The sequence below is a fragment of the Zonotrichia albicollis genome, chromosome 30, assembly GCF_047830755.1.
Source record: "Zonotrichia albicollis isolate bZonAlb1 chromosome 30, bZonAlb1.hap1, whole genome shotgun sequence".
In the NCBI taxonomy this organism is placed as follows: domain Eukaryota; kingdom Metazoa; phylum Chordata; class Aves; order Passeriformes; family Passerellidae; genus Zonotrichia; species Zonotrichia albicollis.
This window is the reverse complement of record NC_133848.1, coordinates 4260503-4287954: the sequence shown is the minus strand read 5'-3', so window position 1 is coordinate 4287954 and position 27452 is coordinate 4260503. Positions and strand designations below refer to the sequence as shown.

Below are 27452 nucleotides of genomic sequence, written 5' to 3'. Positions count from 1 at the left end.
TGAATTTCGGGTAACTCCCTATTTTCATCATCTCAAGGTTTAAAGTGAGGGGGAAACCCTGTTGCCTTCCATTATGAAGGGTTTAAACTGAGAAAATCCCCCTTTCCCTATCACTTGAGTGATTTAAATTAAGGGAAATGCCTCTTTGCCCCATATTTTAGGGGATTAAATTAGTTAGGAGAACCCATTTAATTGTCATTTTACTGGTTTGAGGTCAACACCCAAATTCTGCCTCATCCTTTGGCCAAACCTTCACCCTGGCAGGTTTTATCTCCTCCTGTGCTGACTTTGTCCATCCCTTGACCTGGCACTGGAGGCAAGACCCAGGAATTTTCCATCTTTCCTATTTATTTTGTGTTCTGAACGTTTTAGGTCATTTTAATCAAGCCGCAGCTGGTGAGTTTCACTCATTGGCCCAGTCCTTCGATATCAATAACAAACATCCGAGGATTGCTCCCAAACAAAATAGTTTTGGCTAGCTTTGGACTCCTGGGGGCCACCTCTCGACTGCCCCCAAGAAATGGGGGTGGAATTCTTTCCATCCTCTGTGTCTTGCTTTGAAAGACAAATTTCTGCCAAGGAGGGCAGGAACGGAAAAGAAGAGCCCGTGCTCCAAATTATTAGAACTTCAAAAATACGGGAAAAAATGTAGAAAAGGGCATAACAGCTCTGTAGTAGAAAAGAAACCGAACAAACAACACAAAACCAGAGGGAAAAAAATCTGCCCAGAGGGAAAAAAATCTGGTTTTTCATATTTGGTGCAGTTATAACTGCGGCCAGAAGGGGGCGATGCAGGGAGCGCTCTCGGCCAGCAGGGGGCGCTGCGATACAGCGACAACTTAGCCCCGCCCCCTTTTCTATTGCCCCGCCCAGTCTTTGCTGACCCCGCCCCCTTTGTCTTGGCCCCGCCCCTCCACGCGGCCATGGGGTCTCTGCACCCTCAAACTGGGATCCCCCCTCCTTGTAACCCAGCAGGACCGCCCTGCCCTCCCCCAGCCCCAAATCACGACCATCCAGGCCTGGAAAGAAGTGGATCCGTTTATTGGGGCACAGGGGTTGCTCCCCAACACGCTGGGGGGGCCCTCCAGCAGCCCCCAAGGCACTGCGGGGCGGTGGGGTGGGCACAGCGCCCACCCAGCCAAATAATAATAATAAAAAATTACTTTGGTCCTGACAAAACTGGGGCCGGGGGGCACCCGGCTGGTCCAAGGCGGGGGTTAAGGCAGTTTTGGGGGGGCCCCCTGGCACACAGAGGCCTGGGGGGTCCGGAGGGGCTCAGAGGATCTGGCGGGGCATCCCGTAGCCCGTCATGCCAGCCTGCGAGGCGCCCCGGTTGGTGCCCATCTGCAGCCCGATGACGCTCTGCCCCTCCTTCAGCTTGTCCTCGGAGAAGACGCGCCGGTTCTCCTGCGACTTCCTGCGGGCACAGCGGCTGTCAGCACCCCCAAAGGACCCCCCCAGCCCGGCCTCCTGCCCCTCCAGCACCCCCCAGCACCTACTTGGGGAACCAGTTGGGGTCTTCCACAAAGAGCCCGTCACCCTTGCCCACGGCCAGGCTGCCCAGGTTCATCAGGGTCCTCTGCACGCACGCCATGTTCTTCCCTGGAGAATCCACAGCAGGCTCAGCTCTGTCTCCATCTCCATCCCCATCCCCACCCCACGGCCTCCGGGTCACTCACCCTCCCAGAGATCTACGGTCTGGAATGAAATAAACAGGGCCAGGAGACTTCTTCTCCTTTTTAATGCCTTTATTAAAAGTGATCAGCTCAGGATTGGGCGGCTCGGCAGGGCTGCAGTCCCCGTCGTGTCTCCCAGGGCGACTCAGAGGAGGAGGATATGCGCAGCTCTGTCCACCAGGGGCAGAGCCGGGTGATCCAGTCCTCGTGGGGGCCTTTAGGGCGTGATGTCCCCATCAGATCTTGGTTTCCCTGGTTCTGTCCTGCCCGGTCCCGGCTTCGGGACGACTCCCATGGTCAGGGCGAGAGGGGCTCTGCATCTCTGCAGGCTCAGCACTTGGCTCCTCACATCTGGACATCACTTTAGTCTCTCAATTCTTAGGTGGCTCGTTGCTTTTAGGGTTTTCTCGTTGCATTTTGGAGTCGAGGTCCCAAAGCATGCTGGTCTTTGGAGTCACTTTGCATCACCCCCCCCACCCTCTCAGGTGTCTTCCCTATGCTGGAAGAGAGCACAGCCTCAGGGAAGGGCCATCCACCCACCCAGCCAGGCCTTTTACTAATACAAAAGAGGAGATAAGCTACAACGACCCGTGATTACAATACCAAAGCACCAAGAACCCTGGCAGAGACAGAGACCTGGCTGCGTCCCTGTAACTCTTTCTCACAAAAAAATATAAACCGAATTTTTGTTCATTACTGAGAGAAGGCAGAACCTGACCCCAGGCAGGTCTCAGGTCCACAGCAGCCCCTCTGGTGACTTTAAACCACAATTCCTGCAAACCCTCAGCCTTTCCCTCAGGTGAGGAGGGCAGGGATGGAGCAGCTTTGGGGACACCTGGAATCCACACAGGGTCACTCCCCACAGCCCCAGCACAGCTGTGGGCAGAGCCCCTGCTCGGTATTCCCACACTTTTCCCTCTTATCTGGCAGACACACATCCCAAACCCAAACATTCTTTCCATGAGGTTCCAGAAGGCTGCGGGGTTTGTTCAAGAAGGAGGGTCCAGGTCAGGATGTAGAACAGAATGCTGTGGCTTGTGCAGTAGTTTTGTGGTTCTCACAGTCCCTTACCAAGAGGAACAAATGATCAATTGCTGCATTTCTGGACTGGTATCCCCACAACTGCCATTGCAGTGGGGATTTCCAGCCAGCCCTGCTCTGGAAACCATCAAAGGCTCGCAGAGGAACTGCTTGGGCTGCCTTTGTTGTTTTGTGCTTCTTGCAGGGCTGAGCAAACCACAGCCAAAGCCTTTTTCCCCCACAGAATTCTCACCTCTGCAGCAGCTCTAAAGCTGCCAGAATCAAAGCCAAGGGGACAGGGGGGACCCTCAGGTGCTGGCTGCCCCCTGGGTCTGGGCAGAGCAGGGCTGGGCAATGGCCATCCCTGTGCAGTGGGGCTGGGCCATGGCTGGGCCCCAGCCTTGCATTGACAGGGGTCCCCAGGATGTGCCACCCCTGGGACAGGCACCCGGCCAGGAATTTGCAGGGACATTTCTGGAACCGCCAGCCCTTGGTAAAGGTCCCCCCATGCCAGGATGTGTCACTCCCTGGGACAGGATCCTCCCAGGAAAGGACATCCTGGATGTGCCCCCCCAGAACAGAACCCCCTCCCGTGCCCATCTGACTCGCAGCACAAATGGCCGCTTCCTTCTTGTCCAAGAAAAAGAAAGTGAAACTGTTGAGAGAGCACAGCCCAACACCTCCATCTCCCACAGCCTCCCTACCCATCCTTGCACCCCTCACACCCCGTTTTTCCCCTCCCCTTTTGCCCCCCAACCCGTTCCCTGCTCAGGTGCTCCCCGGGATTGCTGAGCCAGGAACAGGGGGTGAGGGGACGTGGTACAAAAGTGAGGAAAATAGGGGAATAAGAGAAATAAAGAGATGAAAAATTCAAGGGTGGGAGAGGGCACAGTAGCAAAGCTACTCAGGACCCTCAAGTGATGCCTGCCCAGGAAATGAGCACCCCAAGGGGGCTGTGCTGGGCCCTGGGTCACCCCAAAATCTGAGACACCCAGGGAAGGAGCTCAGACCCACTGGCCCATCCAGCCACTGCCGTTCCCAGGCACCTCCATTCCCCTGGAACCCCAACCATGGGACCCCCATTCCTTGTGTCCCATCGTGCCTGGGACCCCCATCCCAGCACTGCCATTCCCCAGGATCTCCATGGCCCAGCACCCCATTCCCAAGGAACCCTCTCCTGTCCATTCCATGCCCTAAAAATCCTCCTTTCCCCAGGACCTTGATTGTCCCAGGACCCCCAATTCCCACGGGAACCCACATTCCCCCAGCATCCCCATCCCCTGACCCCAAATCCCTGGAGCCCACGTTCCCCTGGCACTGCCATCCCTGAGTCCCCCCAGCCCTGGGCACCCCCATTCCCAGGGACCCCCCATTCCCCTAGGCACCCATTGCCTGGGTACCCCAAACCCTCTGAGCCCCCCACTCCTGGGAACCCCATATTGCACCTTGTCCCCAAACTGTCCCCTCTCTTCCCACAGCCTGTCCCCACAGTGACATCCCCATGACCCCGTGCTTGCGGCCACCCTGCCCCCACCAATGGCCACCACCAAGACGTGAGGACGAGACATGAACTCCTTTCCTTCCTCTTTATCCGAAAAGCCACCAGCGAGGGGACAGCCACCCCTGGGCAGTGAGTGACAGCCAGTGCACATGGCTGGGGACACCAGGATGGCCGGGAAGGTGGTGCTGCTCCTGTGGGGTGAGTGCCCTGGGCACGGGCCTGACACCCTGGGAATGGGGAGAGGAGGGGGCACAGGGGGGGTGTGGGGTACCCTGAGGTCCCCAATGCCAGCAGTGCCAGTCCATGATACCCGCAGTGGATCTTGTTGGGAGTGGGGATGTAGGGTGGCTTTAGGGACAGGAACAGGGGGACAGAAACAGGGGGACAGGAATTTGGGAACAGAAATTTGGGGACAGGAATGTGGGGACTGCACCTTTGGGTTCGGGCAACTCTGGAGATGGGGACAAGGGAACTGGGATGCAGGGACAGAAGGGGACAAGAACAGTGAGGACGTGACCATGGGGATGGGATCATGAGCTGGTGGGGGTGACCTGGGCCAGCAAGGGCTGTGTCCATGCTGTCCTTGTGCCCGTGTTGTCCACAGTGTCCCCACACTCAGCCCAGGGTGGCCTCGGTGTCCCCGTTCCCAAGGTGTCTGTGCCACAGGGATGTGGTGCACGGGTGGCTGTGACACAAACGTGTCCCCATGGCCTCGCCGAATCTTTTGGGGACCACCCAGGCACACTTTCCCACAAGAACTGCTGACCCCATGGGGACAGTTCGGGACAGTCTGCACACCCTGTAACCAGGATGCCACTGTCCCTGCAGTGCCACCCCCACTGAGCCCTGTCCCTTCTCCCTTCCAGCCCAGACCCTCGGCCTCACTGGTGAGTCCTCGGGGGATGCCATGGCCCCACCCTGCTGTCTCCAGCCCCATGGTGGCCCTGGCAGGCTGGTGTCCCCTGTCACCCACAGGTGCCCAGACCACCCAGCTCCTGGTGGAGCCCGCATGGACACCACCAGTGCTGTGGGACCGGGTGACACTGACCTGCAAGGGCTCTGGTGCCACCAACTGGTACAAGGATGGGAAGCGCTGGTGGCAGAACGGACCTGACCACTTCCCTGTCACCGAGAATGGCACCTACACGTGTTACAGACACGACACCAGGCCCAGCCGCCCTGTGAAAGTCTCAAACGGTGAGGGAGGTTTGAGTGCCCCCAGCCTGGCACCCGCAGGGACCCCAAGGGCTCTGGGTGGGCTCCGCTCCCTAGGTCACCTCCTGTGTGACCAGAGCCTGTCCCCTGCACTGGGGACATTCCAGTGCAGGAACTGGGGACCCCTGGTGCGCTGGACCCTCCAATGGGGGGTCCTGGTGCCATCGGGTGTGACAGGTCCCCTCTGTCCCCAGACTTGCTGGTGCTGCAGGTGCCGGTGCGGGCACTGCTGGAGGGGGACACGGTGACACTGCGCTGCCGAGGCTCTTGGAACAAGAAGGTCACCTCGGTGTCCTTCTACCGAGAGGGGACAGAACTGAGGGGGCTCCCCGATGGCGCAGAGCTGTCCCTGTCCCCTCTGCAGCTGAACCACAGCGGCCGCTACAGCTGCAAGGGCTGCGTGGAATACTGGGGGTGGCAGGAGTCAGCACCGGTGACAGTGACAGTTCAGGGTGAGCCCCCCACAGCCCCCACCCCAACATCCCCACAGCCCCTCCCCAGGGATTCAGGCTCACAAATCCCCTCCCCTCTCCTTCCAGAGCTCTTCTCGGCGCCAGTGCTGGTGCTGGAGGGTCCCCCCGAAATCACCGAGGGGTCCCCCCTGACTCTCAGCTGCCGCAGCACCCCCAGCCCCCTGCGGCTCCCAGCCCCCCTCCCCACCATCACCCTCTGTCCTGTGTCCCCACAGTGCCCGTGGCCAATGCCACCATCACCCCCGTTCCCCTGGCACACCAGCTGCACACAGGTGACAACGTGACCCTGCGCTGCTCGGTGCAGGTGGGCTCAGCCCCTGTCACCTTCACCTGGCTGCACAACGGGCACGAGGTGGCCCGGGGTCCCCTCCTGGAGCTCAGGGACATCGATGTGGGACATTCGGGCACCTACCAGTGCGTGGCCACCAACCAGCTGGGACAGGACGGGCACAGCGTGTTCCGGGCACTCAGCCCTGAGCTGGCACTGGAGGTGACACCTGGCTCACCCTGGGTCACAGGTGGGGTCACACAGGGTTGCTGGGGGGTTCAGGACCCCCGGGGTTCAGAGTGACCCCAGTGTGTCCCCCTCTGTCCCCAGCAGTGGCTGTGAATGTCGGCAGGGCCCTCCTGTTCCTGCTCCTGCTCCTGGCTGTCATCGGGGGCTGTCACTGGTGGCACCGCCGGGGTGGGTGACAATGGGAGAGGGACGGGGGTCCTGGAGTGAGGGGGAGCCCCCAGAGTGGGGACAGAGATCAGCAGCACCCAGAGCCCCTGAGCTGGGGGACACTGAGCCTGCAGTGACCTCGGCTGGGGATCCTGAGGGATTTGGGGTGAATTTGGAGGGTCTTGGTTGGGCTCCAAGGCCTTCCCTGGGTGGGCTTTGAGGAACATTGGGGTGGAGCTCCAGGAGGGTTTGGGGAGCTCCTGGGGGGATGTGTAAATTTTCTGGGAAGCTGTGGTCAAACCCAATGGGCGCTCAGATTTGAATGTTGGCACCTGGTTTGGCCACCGGGATTTGGACTCGCCTCTGAGAACACGGGGGTTGAAAAGCAGAGCGCTCCAAGTGGGATTGTCCTTGTGGGATCTCTATGGGGTCCTGGGGGAGTTTGGGGGTGCCCATCCCAGCCAGAATTGGGGTTCTGGGGGCTCAGAGGGTTGGGGGCACCAGGGGGGCTGGGGGCACTGTGGTGATGCAGAAGTTCTGGGGGTTCAGGGGTGCTCAGAGTGTGTGGGGGAGTCGGGGGTCCATTGGGAATCGGGGCTGCAGTGGGGATTTGGGGGTCCCGGGGGTGGTTGGAGCTGCCGAGCTCCCAGGAAGGTTCAGGGGTCCCCATGGTCACCCCCTCCCCTTCCCATTGCAGCCGCCAGGAAGCTCCAGGACAGGTGAGTGGGGGGCTCGGACCGGGACCCCCCTTTCCCCCTCCCCAGACACCCCCAGACCCCCTCTAATCCCCACAGGCCCCCCCGGAGCAGGGGGCTGCGCTCACCACCCACATCATGGGCACCGAGTGGGCAGCGGGTGAGTACAGGGGGGGACAGGGACACCCACAAATGTCACCCCCACCCAGGTCCCCACAAGCGGTGCCACTCTCAGGGCCCCCAGAGGTGCCCCCCCGCCCTGCCCCACCTCGGGACCCACAAGTGACCAACGCGGAGCTGTCGGGACCCCAGAAGGGACAGCGGGACCCCCGTGACTACGAGAGCGTGCTGTGACACTGGGGGGCACTGGGGGGCACTGGGGGGCACTGGAGGGCTCTGGGGGGCACTGGGGGGCACTGGGGGGCATCGATTCCCCTCAGGGGTCTTTTCTTCCTCTTCACAGCGCCCCACAGGGCTCCTCATTCCCCCTCCCAATGCTGGGAGAGCACACGACATTTTTCCCTCTTATTGTACCCAAAATTCAGATTTTTGGTCAAACTGCATGAGGAACAAGGCTCACTCTTTAAAATTTGTAAATGTCTAATAAGGAGTAAAAGGGATTATATATTATAATATATAATAGTTTGTTTTAATTTAGAATAATATGGTATAATATATAATAAGTCATTTATAAAATATAATATATAATAAGTCATATATAATAAGTCATATATAATATATAATAAGTCATATATAATATATAATAAGTCATATATAATATATAATATATAATATATAATGCATATTATATAATATACAATATATAATACAGAACACACAATATGTATTATGCACTATATATATGTAATAATATCGATATATATTATATATTATATATTATATATTATATATTATATATTATATATTATATATTATATATTATATATTATATATTATATATTATATGATATACTATATTTTGTATCATAGTATGTACTACATTTGAAATTATTATATATTATATCATATTATATTGCATTATATTATATTATATTATATTACATTACATTACATTATATTACATTATATTGTATATATTGCATAATATATATAAAATATTATATAATGTATAATATATATTATAAATGACACTATAATATATATTATATAGAAAATAAAATGTGAAAAGACTTCTATGTAACTAAATAAAAAACAGTGTAAGGCCATCCACTGATGGCATGTAATCCCAGCAGTTTTACTCTATATAGGGAAAATTATTTTAAGCTTTTTGGGTGCTCTTTTGCTGTTCCATAAAAGCACCCCAGCACTGTTCTTTTGTTCTCCTGTCATTTAACTTCTAAAGTTCTAAGGAGTGAACTCTGTTTTTCAGTCACTCAGAATTTCCTGGATTTTTTGGTCCTTTTGGTGGAGTAGCATTGCCACCTGCTGTTCGATATTCTGAATTACAGTGCTTATTTTGGATGCTTTACTTCGATTTTATCCGGTTCAATCATCATCATCATCATCATCACATCCTTTGGCGATGGCGTTTTTTGGGTTTGAATTTCGGGTAACTCCCTATTTTCATCATCTCAAGGTTTAAAGTGAGGGGGAAACCCTGTTGCCTTCCCTTATTAAGGGTTTAAACTGAAAAAATCCCCCTTTTCCTATCACTTGAGTGATTTAAATTAAGGGAAATGCCTCTTTGCCCCATATTTTAAGGGATTAAATTAGTTAGGAGAACCCATTTAATTGTCATTTTACTGGTTGGAGGTCAACACCCAAACTCTGCTTCATCCTTTGTCCAAACCTTCACCTTGGCAGGTTTTATCTCCTCCTGTGCTGACTTTGTCCATTCCTTGACCTGGCACTGGAGGCAAGACCCAGGAATTTTCCATCTTTCATATTTATTTTGTGTTCTGAAGGTTTTAGGTCATTTTAATCAAGCCACAGCTGGTGAGTTTCACTCATTGGCCCAGTCCTTCCTTATCAATAACAAACATCCGAGGATTGCTCCCAAACAAAATGGTTTTGGCTACCTTTGGATTCCTGGGGGCCACCTCTCAACTGCCCCCAAGAAATGGGGGTGGAATTCTTTCCATCCTCTGTGTCTTGCTTTGAAAGACAAATATCTGCCAAGGAGGGCAGGAACGGAAAAGAAGAGCCCGTGCTCCAAATTATTGTAACGTCAAAAATACGGGAAAAAATGTGGAAAAGGGCATAACAGCTCTGCAGTAGAAAAGAAACAGAATAAACAACACAAAACCGGAGGGGGAAAAATCTGGTTTTTCATATTTGGTGCAGTTATAACTGCGGCCAGAAGGGGGAGCTGTATCACAGCGACAGCTCAGCCCCGCCCTTTTTCCTCTTGCCCCGCCCAGTCCTTGCTGACCCCGCCCCCTTTGTCGTGGCCCCACCCCTCCACTCGGCCATGGGGTCTCTGCACCCCCAAACCGGGATCCCCCCTCTTGTAACCCAGCAGGACCCCCCTGCCCTCCCCCAGCCCCAAATCACGACCATCCAAGCCTGGAAAGAAGTGGATCCGTTTATTGGGGCACAGGGGTTGCTCCCCAACACGCTGGGGGGGCCCTCCAGCAGCCCCCAAGGCACTGCGGGGCAGTGGGGTGGGCACAGCTCCCACCCAGCCAAATAATAATAATAAAAAATTACTTTGGTCCTGACAAAACTGGGGCCGGGGGGCACCCGGCTGGTCCAAGGAGGGGGTTAAGGCAGTTTTGGGGGGGCCCCCTGGCACGCAGAGGCCTGGGGGGTCCGGAGGGGCTCAGAGGATCTGGCGGGGCATCCCGTAGCCCGTCATGCCAGCCTGCGAGGCGCCCCGGTTGGTGCCCATCTGCAGCCCGATGACGCTCTGCCCCTCCTTCAGCTTGTCCTCGGAGAAGACGCGCCGGTTCTCCTGCGACTTCCTGCGGGCACAGCGGCTGTTAGCACCCCCAAAGGACCCCCCCAGCCCGGCCCCCTGCCCCTCCAGCACCCCCCAGCACCTACTTGGGGAACCAGTTGGGGTCTCCCACGAAGAGCCCGTCACCCTTGGCCACGGCCAGGCTGCCCAGGTTCATCAGGGTCCTCTGCACGCACGCCATGTTCTTCCCTGGAGGATCCACAGCAGGCTCAGCTCTGGCTCCATCTCCATCCCCATCCCCACCCCACGGCCTCCGGGTCACTCACCCTCCCAGAGATCCACGGTCTGGAATGAAATAAACAGGGCCAGGAGACTTCTTCTCCTTTTTAATGCCTTTATTAAAAGTGATCAGCTCAGGATTGAGCGGCTCGGCAGGGCTGCAGTCCCCGTCGTGTCTCCCAGGGCGACTCAGAGGAGGAGGATATGCGCAGCTCTGTCCACTGGGGGCAGAGCTGGGGGATCCAGTCCTCGTGGGAGCCTTTAGGGTGTGATGTCCCCGTCAGATCTTGGTTTCCCTGGTTCTGTCCTGCCTGGTCCCGGCGTCGGGACGACTCTCTGCTCAGGGCGAGAGGGGCTCCGCATCTCTGCAGGCTCAGCACTTGGCTCCTCACGTCTGGACATCACTTTAGTCTCTCAATTCTTAGGTGGCTCGTTGTTTTTAGGGTTTTCTCGTTGTATTTTGGAGTCGAGGTCCCAAAGCATGCTGGTCTTTGGAGTCACTTTGCATAACCCCCCCCACCCTCTCAGGTGTCTTCCCTATGCTGGAAGAGAGCACTGCCTCGGGGAAGGGCCATCCACCCCACCCAGCCAGGCCTTTTACTAATACAAAAGAGGAGATAAGCTACAACGACCCGTGATTACAATACCAAAGCACCAAGAACCCTGGCAGAGACAGAGACCTGGCTGTGTCCCTGTAACTCTTTCTCACAAAAAAAATATAAACCGAATTTTTGTTCATAACAGACGGAAGGCAGAGCCTGACCCCAGGCAGGTCTCAAGTCCACAGCAGCCCCTCTGGTGGCTTTAAACCACAATTCCTGCAAACCCTCAGCCTTTCCCTCAGGTGAGGAGGACAGGGATGGAGCAGCTTTGGGGACACCTGGAATCCACACAGGGTCACTCCCCACAGCCCCACCATGGCCAGGAGCAGAGCTCCTGCTCGGTATTCCCCCGCTTTTCCCTCTTATCTGGCAGACACACATCCCAAACCCAAACATTCTTTCCATGAAGTTCCAGAAGGCTTGATTGTCCCAGGACTCCCAATTCCCACGGGAACCCACATTCCCCCAGCATCCCCATCCCCTGACCCCAAATCCCTGGAGCCCACGTTCCCCTGGCACTGCCATCCCTGAGTCCCCCCAGCCCTGGGCAACCCGATTCCCAGGGATCCCCCATTCCCTTGGGCACCCATTGCCTGAGTACCCCAAACCCTCTGAGCCCCCCACTCCAGGGAACCCCATATTGCACCTTGTCCCCCCAGCCTTGTCCCCAAACTCTAACCACCCTACCCACAGCCTGTCCCCACGGCCACATCCCCATGGCCCTGTGCTTGCGGCCACCCTGCCCCCACCAAGTGCCAGCACCAACACGTGGACGAAATGTGACCTCCTTTCCTTCCCCTTTATCCGAAAAGCCACCAGCGAGGGGACAGCCACCCCCTGGGCAGTGAGTGACAGCCAGTGCACATGGCTGGGGACACCGGGATGGCTGGGAAGGTGGTGCTGCTCCTGTGGGGTGAGTGCCCTGACACCCTGGGAATGGGGAGGGGGCACAGGGGGGGTGTGGGGTACCCTGAGGTCCCCAATGCCAGCAGTGCCAGTCCATGATACCAACAGTGGACCTTGGTGGAACTGGGGATGTAGGGTGGCTTTGGGGACAGGAACAGGGGGACAGGAATGTGGGGATGGGAATGTGGGGATGAAGGTGGGGATGGGAATGTGGAGACTGCACCTTTGGGCTCAGGCAGCTCTGGGGACAGGGACAAGGGAACTGGGATGCAGGGACAGAAGGGGACAAGAACAGTGAGGATGTGACCATGGGGATGGGATCATGAGCTGGTGGGGGTGACCTGGGCCAGCATGGGCTGTGTCCATGCTGTCCTCGTGCCTGGGGTATCCACAGTGTCCCCACCCTCAGCCCAGCGTGGCCTCGGTGTCCCTGTTCCCAAGGTGTCTGTGCCACACGGATGTGGTGCACGGGTGGCTGTGACACAAACGTGTCCCCCTCGCCTCGCCGAATCTTTTGGGGACCACCCAGGCACACTTTCCCACAAGAAGTGCTGACCCCATGGGGACAGTTGGGGACACCGAGCAGCCCCACACCCCGTGTCCCCATACTGCTGTCCCCATGGTGCCATCGCCACTGAGCCCTGTCCCTTCTCCCTTCCAGCCCAGACCCTCGGCCTCGCTGGTGAGTCCTCGGGGGATGCCATGGTCCCATCCCGCTGTCCCCAGCCCCATGGTGGTCCTGGCAGGCTGGTGTCCCCTGTCACCCACAGGTGCCCAGACCACCCAGATCCTTGTGAAGCCCCCCTGGAGGCCGGCGGTGCTGTGGGACCCGGTGACACTGACCTGCCAGGGCTTGGGGACCGCCAGTGCCACCATCTGGTACAAGGATGGGAAGCGCTGGGGGCAGAAGAGACGTGACCACTTCACTGTCACCGTGAGCGGCACCTACCAGTGTCACAGACCCGACACCGGGCTCAGCCCCCCTGTGACAGTCTCAGACGGTAAACGGGGTTTGGGTGTCCCCAGCCTGGCACCTGCAGGGACCCCGAGGGCTCTGGGTGGGCTCCACTCCCTGGGTCACCTCCTGTGTGACCAGAGCCTGTCCCCTGCCCTGGGGACATCCCAGTGCAGGAACTGGGGACCCCTGGTGCACTAGTGACAGGTGACACCCCTGGTGACAGGTCCCCTCTGTCCCCAGACGGGCTGGTGCTGCAGGTGCCGGTGAGGGCGCTGCTGGAGGGGGACACGGTGACACTGCGCTGCCGGGGCCGGTGGAACCGCACGGTCACCTCGGTGTCCTTCTACCACGAGTGGACAGAACTGAGGGGGCTCCGCGATGGCGCAGAGCTGTCCCTGTCCCCTCTGCAGCTGAACCACAGCGGCCGCTACAGCTGCAAGGGCTCGGTGGGATCCTGGGCGTGGAAGGAGTCAGCGCCGGTGACAGTGAGAGTGCACGGTGAGCCCCCCCACAGCCCCCACCCCAACACCCCCACAGCCCCTCCCCAGGGATTCAGGCTCACAAATCCCCTCCCCTCTCCTTCCAGAGCTCTTCTCGGCGCCAGTGCTGGTGCTGGAGGGTCCCCCCGAGATCACCTTGGGGTCCCCCCTGACTCTCAGCTGCCGCAGCACCCCCAGCCCCCTGCGGCCCCCAGCCCCCCTCCTGTACCTGTTCTATCAGGACGGGCGGGTGCTGGGGCGCCCGCAGGGGTCCTCGCAGCTGCTGCTGCCCGCCGTGGGGGTCTCCCACTCGGGGAATTACAGCTGTGAGGCGCAGTCCCAGGGTGGGACCGTGCGGAAGAGCAGCGCCCAGCTCCGCGTCACGGTGACCGTGCACAGTGAGAGCGGGGATGGGCACGGGGAGCCCCCACATCCCTCCCCGATCCCCTGGTTGGGGACCCCCAGCCCTCCCTGACACCTTTCCTGAGTCCCCCAGCCCTGACTTGCTGCCCCCAGCCCACCCGGGTCCTTCCTCGGGTTCCCCCATCAGTGCCCTGAGTCCCCCCATCCCATCCCGGATCCCACCCCGGGTCCGCCCCTCTTTTCCCGAGTCCCCTCCCGGGTCCCCCAGCCCTGCTTGGGGACCCCCAGCCCTCCCTGACACCATCCCCTGGTGTCCCCATCTCTGCCCGGGTCCCTCCCCAGCTCCTTCCATCCTTTCCCGGGTCCCCCAACCATGGCCCGTGTCCCCCATTCCTTCCCGGGTGCCACCCTGGATCCCCCAGCTCTTTCTGGGTACCCCCATCCTTCCCTGACACCTCTTCCGTGTCCCCCCATTACTGCCCGGGTCCCCCATCCCTGTCCCCAGTCCCCTCATCTCTGTCCCCAGTCCCCCCTCACTGTCCCCAAGTCCCCCCATCCCTGTCTCTGTCCCCTCACCCCTCCCTGGTGTCACCCCCCTCCCTCTCCCGGTGTCCCCTCCCTGTCCCCCCCCAATCCCCTCCTATTTCCAAGCCCCCCAATCTCTGCACCCCCCTCCCTTCCTGGGGTCCCCCTGCCCCTCTCTGCCCCCCCCCGTGTCCCTCATTGTCCCCTGGTGTCCCCTCCTCCTGCAGGGGTCCCACCCTCGGGGGTGTCCCTGTCAGCGCAGCCCCCCGGGGGACAGGTGGCACTTGGGGACAGCCTGGTGCTGAGCTGTGCGGTGGCCGCGGGGACAGGTCCCCTGTCCTTCTCCTGGCACCGGGAGGGCTCGGGGGCACCGCTGGGCACCGGCCCCCGCCTGGAGCTGGGACACGTTGGGGACAATGACAGCGGCCAGTACCGGTGCCGGGTCAGCGATGGGGACAGCGTGGCCGAGAGTGACACCATGAATGTCACCATCCTGGGTGAGCGGGACCCTCGGGCTGGGGATGACCCCACCATGGCACCCTCACCCAGTGCCACCCCTGTCCTGTGTCCCTGCAGTGCCCGTGGCCAATGCCACCATCACCCTCTGTCCTGTGTCCCCACAGTCCCCATGGCCAATGCCACCATCACCCTCTGTCCTGTGTCCCCACAGTGCCCGTGGCCAATGCCACCATCACCCCCGGTCCCCTGGCACACCAGGTGCACACAGGTGACAACGTGACCCTGCGCTGCTCAGTGCAGATGGGCTCAGCCCCTGTCACCTTCACCTGGCTGCACAACGGGCACGAGGTGGCCCGGGGTCCCCTCCTGGAGCTCAGGGACATCGATGTGGGACATTCGGGCACCTACCAGTGCGTGGCCACCAACCAGCTGGGACAGGACGGGCACCGTGTGTTCCGGGCACTCAGCCCTGAGCTGGCACTGGAGGTGACACCTGGCTCACCCTGGGTCACAGGTGGGGTCACACAGGGTTGCTGGGGGGTTCAGGACCCCCGGGGTTCAGAGTGACCCCAGTGTGTCCCCCTCTGTCCCCAGCAGTGGCTGTGAATGTCGGCAGGGCCCTCCTGTTCCTGCTCCTGCTCCTGGCTGTCATCGGGGGCTGTCACTGGTGGCACCGCCGGGGTGGGTGACAATGGGGGGGGACGGGGGTCCTGGAGTGAGGGGGAGCCCCCAGAGTGGGTGCAGAGATCGGCAGCACCCAGAGCCCCTGAGCTGGGGGACACTGAGCCTGCAGTGACCTCGGCTGGGGATCCTGAGGGATTTGGGGGGGATTTGGAGGGTCTTGGTTGGGCTCCAAGGCCTTCCCTGGGTGGGCTTTGAGGAACATTGGGGTGGAGCTCCTGGAAGGTTTGGGGAGCTCCTGGAGGGATGTGTAAATTTTCTGGGAAGCTGTGGTCAAACCCAATGGGCGCTCACATTTGAATGTTGGCACCTGGTTTGGCCACCGGGATTTGGACTCGCCTCTGAGAACACGGGGGTTGAAAAGCAGAGCGCTCCGTGTGGGATTGTCCTTGTGGGATCTTTATGGGGTCCTGGGGGAGTTTGGGGGTGCCCATCCCAGCCAGAATTGGGGTTCTGGGGGCTCAGAGGGTTGGGGGCACCAGGGGGGCTGGGGGCACTGTGGTGATGCAGAAGTTCTGGGGGTTCAGGGGTGCTCAGAGTGTGTGGGGGAGTCGGGGGTTCACTGGGAATCAGGGCTGCAGTGGGGATTTGGGGGTCCCGTGGGTGGTTGGAGCTGCCGAGCTCCCAGGAAGATTCAGGGGTCCCCATGGTCACCCCCTCCCTTCCCATTGCAGCCGCCAGGAAGCTCCAAGACAGGTGAGTGGGGGGCTCGGACCGGGAGCCCCCTTTCACCCTCCCCAGACACCCCCAGACCCCCTCTAATCCCCACAGGCCCCCCCGGAGCAGGGGGCTGCGCTCACCACCCACATCATGGGCACCGAGTGGGCAGCGGGTGAGTACAGGGGGGGACAGGGACACCCACAAATGTCACCCCCACCCAGGTCCCCACAAGCGGTGCCACTCTCAGGGCCCCCAGAGGTGCCCTCCCGCCCTGCCCCACCTCGGGACCCACAAGTGACCAACGCGGAGCTGTCGGGACCCCAGAAGGGACAGCGGGACCCCCGTGACTACGAGAGCGTGCTGTGACACTGGGGGGCACTGGAGGGCACTGGGGGGCACTGGGGGGCGCTGGGAGGCACTGAGGGGCACTGGGGGGCACTGGGAGGCCCTGGGGGGCATCGATTCCCCTCTGGGGTCTATTCTTCCTCTTCTCAGCACCCCACAGACCTCCTCATTCCCCCTCCCAATGCTGGGAGAGCACACGACGTTTTTTCCCTCTTATTGTACCCAAAATTCAGTTTTTTGGTCAAACTGCATTAAGAACAAGGTTCACTCTTTAAAATTTGTAAATGTCTACTACGGATTAAAGAGGGTTATATATTATAATATATCATGGTATGTTATAATTTAGAATAATATTATATCATATATAATGAATTATATAAAATATATAATTTATAATACAGGATGCACAATATATATTATACATTATATTATATATAATAATATCGATATATAATATATATTATACATTATAATTTATATTATATACTATAATATATTTTGCATCATATGATGTACTATATTTTAAATTATGATATATCACATCATATCATATCATATTATATTATAAATATAAAATATTATATAATATATAATATATATTATAAATAAGACTATAATATATATTATATAGAAAATAAAATGTGAAAAGACTTCTATGTAACTAAAAAAAAAACAGTGTAAGGCCATCCACTGATGGCATGTAATCCCAGCAGTTTTACTCTATATAGGGAAAATTATTTTAAGCTTTTTGGGTGCTCTTTTGCTGTTCCATAAAAGCACCCCAGCACTGTTCTTTTGTTCTCCTGTCATTTAACTTCTAAAATTCTAAGGAGTGAACTCTGTTTTTCGGTCACTCAGAATTTCCTGGATTTTTTTGTCCTTTTGGTGGAGTAGCATTGCCACCTGCTGTTCGATATTCTGAATTACAGTGCTTATTTTGGATGCTTTACTTCGATTTTATCCGGTTCTATCATCATCATCACATCCTTCGGTGATCGCGAATTTCGGGTAACTCCCTATTTTCATCATCTCAAGGTTTAAAGTGAGGGGGAAACCCTGTTGCCTTCCATTATTAAGGGTTTAAACTGAGAAAATCCCCCTTTCCCTATCACTTGAGTGATTTAAATTAAGGGAAATGCCTCTTTTCCCCATATTTTAAGGGATTAAATTAGTTAGGAGAACACATTTAATTGTAGTTTTACTGGTTTGAGGTCAACACCCAAACTCTGCCTCATCCTTTGGCCAAACCTTCACCCTGGCAGGTTTTATCTCCTCCTGTGCTGACTTTGTCCATCCCTTGACCTGGCACTGGAGGCAACGCCCAGAAATTTTCCATCTTTCCTATTTATTTTGTGTTCTGAAGGTTTTAGGTCATTTTAATCAAGCCACAGCTGGTGAGTTTCACTCATTGGCCCAGTCCTTCGTTATCAATAACAAACATCCGAGGATTGCTCCCAAACAAAATGGTTTTGGCTACCTTTGGACCCCTGGGGGCCACCTCTCAACTGCCCCCAAGAAATGGGGGTGGAATTCTTTCCATCCTCTGTGTCTTGCTTTGAAAGACAAATTTCTGCCAAGGAGGGCAGGAACGGAAAAGAAGAGCCCGTGCTCCAAATTATTAGAACTTCAAAAATACGGGAAAAAATGTAGAAAAGGGCATAACAGCTCTGCAGTAGAAAAGAAACAGAATAAACAACACAAAACCAGAGGGGAAAAAATCTGCTCAGAGGGAAAAAAACCAGGTTTTGTATATTTGGTGCAGTTATAGCTGCGGCCAGAAGGGGGCGATGCAGGGAGCGCTCCCGGCCAGCAGGGGGCGCTGTGATACAGCAACAACTCAGCCCCGCCCCCTTTGCTCTTGCCCCGCCCAGTCCTTGCTGACCCCGCCCCCTTTGTCGTGGCCCCGCCCCTCCACGCGACCATGGGGTCTTTGCACCCCCAAACCGGGATCCCCCCTCCTTGTCACCTAGCAGGACCGCCCTGCCCTCCCCCAGCCCCAAATCACGACCATCCAAGCCTGGAAAGAAGTGGATCCGTTTATTGGGGCACAGGGGTTGCTCCCCAACACGCTGGGGGGGCCCTCCAGCAGCCCCCAAGGCACTGCGGGGCGGTGGGGTGGGCACAGCGCCCACCCAGCCAAATAATAATAATAAAAAATTACTTTGGTCCTGACAAAACTGGGGCCGGGGGGCACCCGGCTGGTCCAAGGCGGGGGTTAAGGCAGTTTTGGGGGGGCCCCCTGGCACGCAGAGGCCTGGAGGGTCCGGAGGGGCTCAGAGGATCTGGCGGGGCATCCCGTAGCCCGTCATGCCAGCCTGCGAGGCGCCCCGGTTGGTGCCCATCTGCAGCCCGATGACGCTCTGCCCCTCCTTCAGCTTGTCCTCGGAGAAGACGCGCCGGTTCTCCTGCGACTTCCTGCGGGCACAGCGGCTGTCAGCACCCCCAAAGGACCCCCCCAGCCCGGCCTCCTGCCCCTCCAGCACCCCCCAGCACCTACTTGGGGAACCAGTTGGGGTCTCCCACGAAGAGTCCGTCACCCTTGGCCACGGCCAGGCTGCCCGGGTTCATCAGGGTCCTCTGCACGCACGCCATGTTCTTCCCTGGAGGATCCACAGCAGGCTCAGCTCTGGCTCCATCTCCATCCCCATCCCCACCCCACGGCCTCCGGGTCACTCACCCTCCAAGAGATCCACGGTCTGGAATGACATAAACAGGGCCAGGAGACTTCTTCTCCTTTTTAATGCCTTTATTAAAAGTGATCAGCTCAGGATTGGGCGGCTCGGCAGGGCTGCAGTCCCCGTCGCGTTTCCCAGGGTGACTCAGAGGAGGAGGATATGCACAGCTCTGTCCACTGGGGGCAGAGCCGGGGGATCCAGTCCTCGTGGGAGCCTTTAGGGCGTGATGTCCCCGTCAGATCTTGGTTTCCCTGATTCTGTCCAGCTTTGTCCTGGCGTCGGGACGACTCTCTGCTCAGGGCCAGAGGGGCTCCGCATCTCTGCAGGCTCAGCACTTGGCTCCTCACGTCTGGACATCACTTTAGTCTCTCAATTCTTATTTGGCTCGTTGTTTTTAGGGTTTTCTCATAGCATTTTGGAGTCGAGGTCCCAAAGCATGCTGGTCTTTGGAGTCACTTTGCATAACCCCCCCCACCCTCTCAGGTGTCTTCCCTATGCTGGAAGAGAGCACAGCCTCGGGGAAGGGCCATCCACCCACCCAGCCAGGCCTTTTACTAATACAAAAGAGGAGATAAGCTACAACGACCCGTGATTACAAAAATACCAAAGCACCAAGAACCCTGGCAGAGACAGAGACCTGGCGGCGTCCCTGTAACTCTTTCTCACAAAAAAAATATTAACTGAATTTTTGTTCATAACAGAGAGAAGGCAGAGCCTGACCCCAGGCAGGTCTCAGGTCCACAGCAGCCCCTCTGATGCCTTTAAACCACAATTCCTGCAAACCCTCAGCCTTTCCCTCAGGTGAGGAGGGCAGGGATGGAGCAGCTTTGGGGACACCTGGAATCCACACAGGGTCACTCCCCACAGCCCCACCATGGCCGGGAGCAGAGCCCCTGCTCGGTATCCCCACACTTTTCCCTCTTATCTGGCAGACACACATCCCAAACCCAAACATTCTTTCCATGAGGTTCCAGAAGGCTGCGGGCTTTGTTCAAGAAGGAGGGTCCAGGTCAGGATGTTGAACAGAATGTTGTGGGTTGTGCAGTAGTTTTGTGGTTCTCACAGTCTCTTACCAAGAGGAACAAATGATCAATTGCTGCATTTCTGGACTGGTATCCCCACAACTGCCATTGCAGTGGGGATTTCCAGCCAGCCCTGCTCTGGAAACCATCAAGGGCTCGCAGAGGAACTGCTTGGGCTGCCTTTGTTGTTTTGTGCTTCTTGCAGGGCTGAGCAAACCACAGCCAAAGCCTTTTTCCCCCACACAATTCTCACCTCTGCAGCAGCTCTAAAGCCGCCAGAATCAAAGCCAAGGGGACAGGGGGGACCCTCAGGTGCTGGCTGCCCCCTGGGGCCGGGCAGAGCAGGGCTGGGCAATGGCCATCCCTGTGCAGTGGGGCTGGGCCATGGCTGGGCCCCAGCCTTGCATTGATAGGGGTCCCCAGGATGTGCCACCCCTGGGACAGGCACCCGGCCAGGAATGTGCAGGGACATTTCTGGAACCGCCAGCCCTTGGTAAAGGTCCCCCCATGCCAGGATGTGTCACCCCCTGGGACGGGATCCTCCCAGGAAAGGACATCGGGGATGTTCCCCCCAAAACAGAACCCCCTCCCGTTCCCATCTGACTCTCAGCACAAATGGCCGCTTCCTTCTTGTCCAAGAAAAAGAAAGTGAAACTGTTGAGAGAGCACAGCTCAACACCTCCATCCCCCACAGCCTCCCGACCCATCCTTGCACACCTCACACCCCGTTTTTCCCCTCCCCTGTCGCCCCCAACCCATTCCCTGCTCAGGTGCTCCCCAGGATTGCAGAGTCAGGAACGGGGGTGAGGGGACGTGGTACAAAAGTGAGGAAAATAAGGGAATAAGAGAAATAAAGAGATGAAAAATTCAAGGGTGAGAGAGGGCACAGAAGCAAATCTACCCAGGACACTCAAGTGATGTCTGCCCAGGAAATGAGCACCCCAAGGGGGCTTTGCTGGGCCCTGGGTCACCCCAAAATCTGAGACACCCAGGGAAGGAGCTCAGACCCACTGGCCCACCCAGCCACTGCCGTTCCCAGGCACCTCCATTCCCCTGGAACCCCAACCATGGGACCCCCATTCCTTGTGTCCCACCGTGCCTGGGACCCCCATCCCAGCACTCACATTCCCCAGGATCTTCATAGCCCAGCACCCCATTCCCAAGGATCCCTCTCCTGTCCATTCCGTGCCCTAAAAATCCTCCTTTCCCCAGGACCTTGATTGTCCCAGGACCCCCAATTCCCACAGGAACCCACATTCCCCCAGCATCCCCATCCCCTGACCCCAAATCCCTGGAGCCCACGTTCCCCTGGCACTCCCATCACTGGGCACCCCCATTCCCAGGGACCCCCCATTCCCCTGGGCACCCATTGCCCGGGGACCCCAAACACTCTGAGCCCCCCACTCCTGGGAACCCCATATTGCACCTTGTCTCCCCCAGCCTTGTCCCCAGCGTGTCCCCAGGGTCACATCCCCATGGCCCCGTGCTTGTTGCCACCACCAACACGTGAGGACGAGACGTGACCTCACTTCCTTCCTCTTTATCCGAAAAGCCACCAGCGAGGAGACAGCCACCAGCAGCAGCGAATGACAGCCAGTGCACATGGCTGGGGACACCAGGATGGCCGGGAAGGTGGCGCTGCTGCTGTGGGGTGAGTGCCCTGGGCACGGGCCTGACACCCTGGGAATGGGGAGAGGAGGTGGCACAGGGGGGGTGTGGGGTCCCCTGAGGTCCCCAATGCCAGCAGTGCCAGTCCATGATAACCACAGTTGACCTTGTTGGGACTGGGGATGTAGGTGTCTTTGGGGACAGGAACAGGGGGACAGGAATTTGGGGACTGCACCTTTGGGCTCAGGCAGCTCTGGGGATAGGGACAAGGGAACAGGGATGCAGGGACAGAAGGGGACAAGAACAGTGAGGATGTGGCCATGGGGATGGGATCATGAGCTGGTGGGCGTGACCTGGGTCAGCATGGGCTGTGTCCGTGCTGTCCTCGTGCCTGGGGTGTCCACAGTGTCCCCACCCTCAGCCCAGGGTGGCCTCGGTGTCCCCGTTCCCAAGGTGTCTGTGCCACAGGGATGTGGTGCACGGGTGGCTGGGACACAAACGTGTCCCCCTGGCCTCGCCGAATCTTTTGGGGACCACCCAGACACATTTTCCCATAAGAACTGCTGACCCCATGGGGACAGTTGGGGACACGGAGCAGCCCCACACCCCGTGTCCCCATGCTGCTGTCCCCATGGTGCCATTGCCATTGATCCCTGTCCCTTCTCCCTTCCAGCCCAGACCCTCGGCTTCGCTGGTGAGTCCTCAGGAGATGCCATGGTCCCATCCTGCTGTCCCCAGCCCCACACTGGCCCTGGCAGGCTGGTGTCCCCTGTCACCCACAGGTGCCCAGACCACCCAGCTCCTCGTGAAGCCCCCCTGGAGGCCGGCGGTGCTGTGGGACCGGGTGACACTGACCTGCCAGGGCTCGGGGACAGCCGGTGCCACCACCTGGTACAAGGATTGGAATCACTGGCGGCACGAGAGACAGGAGAGCTTCACTGTCACCGAGAGAGGCACCTACACGTGTGAAAGACCCGGCACGGGGCTCAGCCCCCCTGTGACAGTCTCAGATGGTAAGCGGGGTTTGGGTGTCCTCAGCCTGGCACCTGCAGGGACCCCGAGGGCTCTGGGTGGGCTCCGCTCCATTGGTCACCTCCTGTGTGACCAGAGCCTGTCCCCTGCCCTGGGGACATCCCAGTGTTGGAACTGCGGACCCCTGGTGATCTGGACCCTCCAATGGGGAGTCCTGCTGCCATCGGGTGTGACAGGTCCCCTCTGTCCCCAGATGATCTGGTGCTGCAGGTGCCGATGCAGGCGCTACTGGAAGGGGACAATGTGACACTGCGCTGCCGGGGCTGGCAGAACCGCACGGTCACCTCGGTGTCCTTCTACCACGAGGGGACAGAACTGAGGGGGCTCCCTGATGGCGCAGAGCTGTCCCTGTCCCCTCTGCAGCTGAACCACAGCGGCCACTACAGCTGCAAGGGCCGGGTGGGATACTGGGCGTCAGAGAAGTGGAAGGAGTCAGCGCCGGTGAAAGTGACAGTGCACGGTGAGCCCCTCACAGCCCCCACCCCGACGCCCCCACAGCCCCTCCCCAGGGATTCAGGCTCACCAATCCCCTCCCCTCTCCTTCCAGAGCTCTTCTCGGAGCCAGTGCTGGTGCTGGAGGGTCCCCCCGAGATCACCGAGGGGTCCCCCCTGACTCTCAGCTGCCGCAGCACCCCCAGCCCCCTGCGGCCCCCAGCCCCCCTCCTGTACCTGTTCTATCAGGACGGGCGGGTGCTGGGGGGCCCGCAGGAGTCCCCGCAGCTGCTGCTGCCCGCCGTGGGGGTCTCCCACTCGGGGAATTACAGCTGTGAGGCGCAGTCCCAGAGTGGGACCGTGCGGAAGAGCAGCGCCCGGCTCCGCGTCACGGTGACCGTGCACAGTGAGTGCGGGGATGGGCACGGGGAGACCCCACATCCCTCCCCAATCCCCTGGTTGGGGACCTGCATGTCCCCTTGACACATTCCTTGTGTCCTCCCACCTCTGCCCTGTGTCCCCTCACTCCTCCTTGGTGTGACCCCATCCCTGACATCGCCCACCACACCCATCCCCATTGTCCCTATCCCCCCACACCAGCTGCCAGCTCCTCCCTGTGCCCTCAGCCCTGTCTGTGTCCCCGTGGCCAATGCCACCATCACCCTCTGTCCTGTGTCCCCACAGTGCCAATGGGCAATGCCACCATCACCCTCTGTCCTGTGTCCCCGCAGTGCCTGTGGACAATGCCACCATCACCCTCTGTCTCTGCTGTGTCCCCGCAGTGCCCGTGGCCAATGCCACCATCACCCCCGGTCCCCTGGCACACCAGGTGCACACAGGTGACAACGTGACCCTGCGCTGCTCAGTGCAGGTGGGCTCAGCCCCTGTCACCTTCACCTGGCTGCACAACGGGCAGGAGGTGGCCCGGGGTCCCCTCCTGGAGCTCAGGGACATCGATGTGGGACATTCGGGCACCTACCAGTGCGTGGCCACCAACCAGCTGGGACAGGACGGGCACCACGTGTTCCGGGCATTCAGCCCTGAGCTGGCACTGGAGGTGACACCTGGCTCACCCTGGGACACAGGTGGGGTCACACAGGGTTGCTGGGGGATTCAGGACCCCCGGGGTTCAGAGTGACCCCAATGTGTCCCCCTCTGTCCCCCACAGTGGCTGTGAATGTCGGCAGGGCCCTCCTGTTCCTGCTCCTGCTCCTGGCTGTCATCGGGGGCTGTCACTGGTGGCACCGCCGGGGTGGGTGACAATGGGGGGGGGGGACGGGGGTCCTGGAGTGAGGGGGAGCCCCCAGAGTGGGGACAGAGATCGGCAGCACCCAGAGACCCTGATCTTGGGGACACTGAGCCTGCAGTGACCTCGGCTTGGGGATCCTGAGGGATTTGGGGGGAATTTGGAGGGTCTTGGTTGGGCTCCAAGGCCTTCCCTGGGTGGGCTTTGAGGAACATTGGGGTGGAGTTCCTGGAGGGTTTGGGGAGCTCCTGGAGGGATGTGTAAATTTTCTGGGAAGCTGTGGTCAAACCCAATGGGCGCTCACATTTGAATGTTGGCACCTGGTTTGGCCACCGGGATTTGGACTCGCCTCTGAGAACACGGGGGTTGGAAAGCAGAGCGCCCTGTGTGGGATTGTCCTTGTGGGATCTTTATGGGGTCCTGGGGGAGTTTGGGGGTGCCCATCCCAGCCAGAATTGGGGTTCTGGGGGCTCAGAGGGTTGGGGGCACCAGGGGGGCTGGGGGCACTGTGGTGATGCAGAAGTTCTGGGGGTTCAGGGATGCTCAGAGTGTGTGGGGGAGTCGGGGGTCCATTGGGAATTGGGGCTGCAGTGGGGATTTGGGGGTCCCGTGGGTGGTTGGAGCTGCCGAGCTCCCAGGAAGGTTCAGGGGTCCCCATGGTCACCCCCTCCCCTTCCCATTGCAGCCGCCAGGAAGCTCCAGGACAGGTGAGTGGGGGGCTCGGACCGGGACCCCCCTTTCCCCCTCCCCAGACACCCCCAGACCCCCTCTAATCCCCACAGGACCCCCCGGAGCAGGGGGCTGCGCTCACCACCCACATCATGGGCACCGAGTGGGCAGCGGGTGAGTACAGGGGGGGACAGGGACACCCACAAATGTCACCCCCACCCAGGTCCCCACAAGCGGTGCCACTCTCAGGGCCCCCAGAGGTGCCCCCCCGCCCTGCCCCACCTCGGGACCCACAAGTGACCAACGCGGAGCTGTCGGGACCCCAGAAGGGACAGCGGGACCCCCGTGACTACGAGAGCGTGCTGTGACACTGGGGGGCACTGGGGGGCACTGGGGGGCACTGGGGGGCACTTGGGGGCTCTGGGGGGCACTGGGAGGCATCGATTCCCCTCTGGGGTCTCTTCTTCCTCTTCACAGCGCCCCACAGGGCTCCTCATTCCCCCTCCCAATACCGGTAGAGCACACGACGTTTTTTCCCTCTTATTGTACCCAAAATTCAGATTTTTGGTCAAACTGAGTGAGGAACAAGGCTCACTCTTTCAAAATTTGTAAATGTCTAATAAGGAGTAAAAGTGGTTATATATTATAATAGATAATAGTATGTTATAATTTAGAATAATATGGTGTAATATATAATAAGTCATATAAAATAAGTCATATATAATAAGTCATATATAATATATATAATATATTATATGATATACCATAATATATTTTGTATTATATTATGTACTATATTTTAAATTATTATATATTATATCATATTATGTTGCATTGCATTATATTATATTATATTATATTATATTATATTACATTTTATTACATTACATTATATTATATTACATTACATTATATTATATTACATTATATTGTATATATTGCATAATATATATAAAATATTATATAATGTATAATATATATTATAAATGACACTATAATATATATTATATAGAAAATAAAATGTAAAAAGCCTTCTGTGTAACTAAAAAAAAGCAGTGTAAGGCCATCCACTGATGGCATGTAATCCCAGCAGTTTTACTCTATATACGGAAAATTATTTTAAGCTTTTTGGGTGCTCTTTTGCAGTTCCATAAAAGCACCCCAGCACTGTTCTTTCGTTCTCCTGTCATTTAACTTCTAAAATTCTAAGGAGTGAACTCTTTTTCAGTCACTCAGAATTTCCTGGATTTTTTTGTCGTCTTGGTGGAGTAGCATTGCCACCTGCTGTCCGATATTCTGAATTACAGTGCTTATTTTGGATGCTTCGATTTTATCAGGTTCTATCTTTATCACCATCATCATCACATCCTTTGGCGATGGCGTTTTTTGGGTTTGAATTTCGGGTAACTCCCTATTTTCATCATCTCAAGGTTTAAAGTGAAGGGGAAACCCTGTTGCCTTCAATTATTAAGGGTTTAAACTGAGAAATTCCCCTTTCCCTATCACTTGAGTGATTTAAATTAAGGGAAGTGCCTCTTTTCCCCATATTTTAGGGGAATAAATTAGTTAGGAGAACCCATTTAATTGTCATTTTACTGGTTTGAGGTCAACTCCCAAATTCTGCCTCATCCTTTGGCCAAACCTTCAGCCTGGCAGGTTTTATCTCCTCCTGTGCTGACTTTGTCCATTCCTTGACCTGGCACTGGAGGCAAGACCCAGGAATTTTCCATCTTTCCTATTTATTTTGTGTTCTGAAGCTTTTAGGTCATTGTAATCAAGCCAAAGCTGCTGAGTTTCACTCATTGGCCCAGTCCTTCGTTATCAATAACAAACATCCGAGGATTGCTCCCAAACAAAATGGGTTTTGCTACCTTTGGACTCCTGGGGGCCACCTCTCAACTGCCCCCAAGAAATGGGGGTGGAATTCTTTCCATCCTCTGTGTCTTGCTTTGAAAGACAAATTTCTGCCAAGGAGGGCAGGAACGGAAAAGAAGAGCCCGTGCTCCAAATTATTATAACTTCAAAAATATGGGAAAAAATGCAGAAAAGGGCATAACAGCTCTGCAGTAGAAAAGAAACAGAACAAACAACACAAAACCAGAGGGAAAAAAATCTGGTTTTTCAGATTTGATGCAGTTATAACTGCGGCCAGAAGGGGGCGCTGCAGGGAGCGCTCTCGGCCAGAAGGGGGCGCTGTGATACAGCAACAACTCAGCCCCGCCCTCTTTGCTATTGCCCCGCCCAGCCCTTGCTGACCCCGCCCCCTTCATCGTGGCCCCGCCCCTCCACGCGGCCATGGGGTCTCTGCACCCCCATACTGGTATCCCCCCCTTGTAACCCAGCAGGACCCCCCTGCCCTCCCCCAGCCCCAAAATCACGACCATCCAGGCCTGGAAAGAAGTGGATC

General features: G+C 57.0%; 4 protein-coding genes and 1 long non-coding RNA gene across 6 annotated transcripts in view; 3 read left to right on the top strand and 2 right to left on the bottom strand.

Moving 5' to 3' along the window:
* LOC141725632 (Fc receptor-like protein 5) overlaps positions 1 to 15350 on the top strand; it is a 45846-nt gene extending 30496 nt beyond the window's left edge. The window contains 10 exon segments of the mRNA XM_074529610.1: positions 1317 to 1564; positions 5777 to 5864; positions 5952 to 6051; positions 10129 to 10315; positions 12558 to 12573; positions 12662 to 12892; positions 13090 to 13347; positions 13436 to 13726; positions 14444 to 14832; positions 14835 to 15350. Coding sequence (XP_074385711.1) covers positions 1317 to 1564; positions 5777 to 5864; positions 5952 to 6051; positions 10129 to 10315; positions 12558 to 12573; positions 12662 to 12892; positions 13090 to 13347; positions 13436 to 13726; positions 14444 to 14832; positions 14835 to 15242 — 2216 coding nt within the window. The 3' untranslated portion in view covers positions 15243 to 15350.
* LOC141725546 (uncharacterized) lies at positions 6138 to 7956 on the top strand. Of its 2 annotated transcripts, none has more exons than XR_012577341.1 (4): positions 6138 to 6403; positions 6487 to 6570; positions 7247 to 7268; positions 7454 to 7956. It is a non-coding gene; the product is annotated as an uncharacterized LOC141725546 (long non-coding RNA). The 2 variants fall into 2 exon arrangements; XR_012577340.1 differs by having other exon boundaries at positions 6484 to 6570.
* Positions 9770 to 10556, bottom strand: LOC141725545 (transgelin-2-like). The gene is made up of 3 exons (XM_074529393.1): positions 10431 to 10556; positions 10251 to 10353; positions 9770 to 10168 (listed from the first exon to the last, which is right to left on the bottom strand). The coding sequence occupies exons 2-3, from the start codon at positions 10343 to 10345 to the stop codon at positions 10027 to 10029; spliced, it is 237 nt and encodes a 78-aa protein (XP_074385494.1). The 5' UTR covers positions 10346 to 10353; positions 10431 to 10556; the 3' UTR covers positions 9770 to 10026.
* Positions 15351 to 18379: 3029 nt separating the features above from the next.
* On the bottom strand, positions 18380 to 19171 carry LOC141725543 (transgelin-2-like). Its single transcript, XM_074529391.1, has 3 exons — positions 19039 to 19171; positions 18859 to 18961; positions 18380 to 18776 (listed from the first exon to the last, which is right to left on the bottom strand). The coding sequence occupies exons 1-3, from the start codon at positions 19067 to 19069 to the stop codon at positions 18635 to 18637; spliced, it is 276 nt and encodes a 91-aa protein (XP_074385492.1). The 5' UTR covers positions 19070 to 19171; the 3' UTR covers positions 18380 to 18634.
* A 3204-nt stretch (positions 19172 to 22375) lies between these two features.
* FCRL6 (Fc receptor like 6) lies at positions 22376 to 25465 on the top strand. Its single transcript, XM_074529609.1, has 6 exons — positions 22376 to 22679; positions 22892 to 23536; positions 23913 to 24215; positions 24299 to 24382; positions 25062 to 25083; positions 25269 to 25465. The coding sequence occupies exons 1-6, from the start codon at positions 22376 to 22378 to the stop codon at positions 25411 to 25413; spliced, it is 1503 nt and encodes a 500-aa protein (XP_074385710.1). The 3' UTR covers positions 25414 to 25465.
* The last annotated feature ends 1987 nt before the right edge of the window (positions 25466 to 27452 follow it).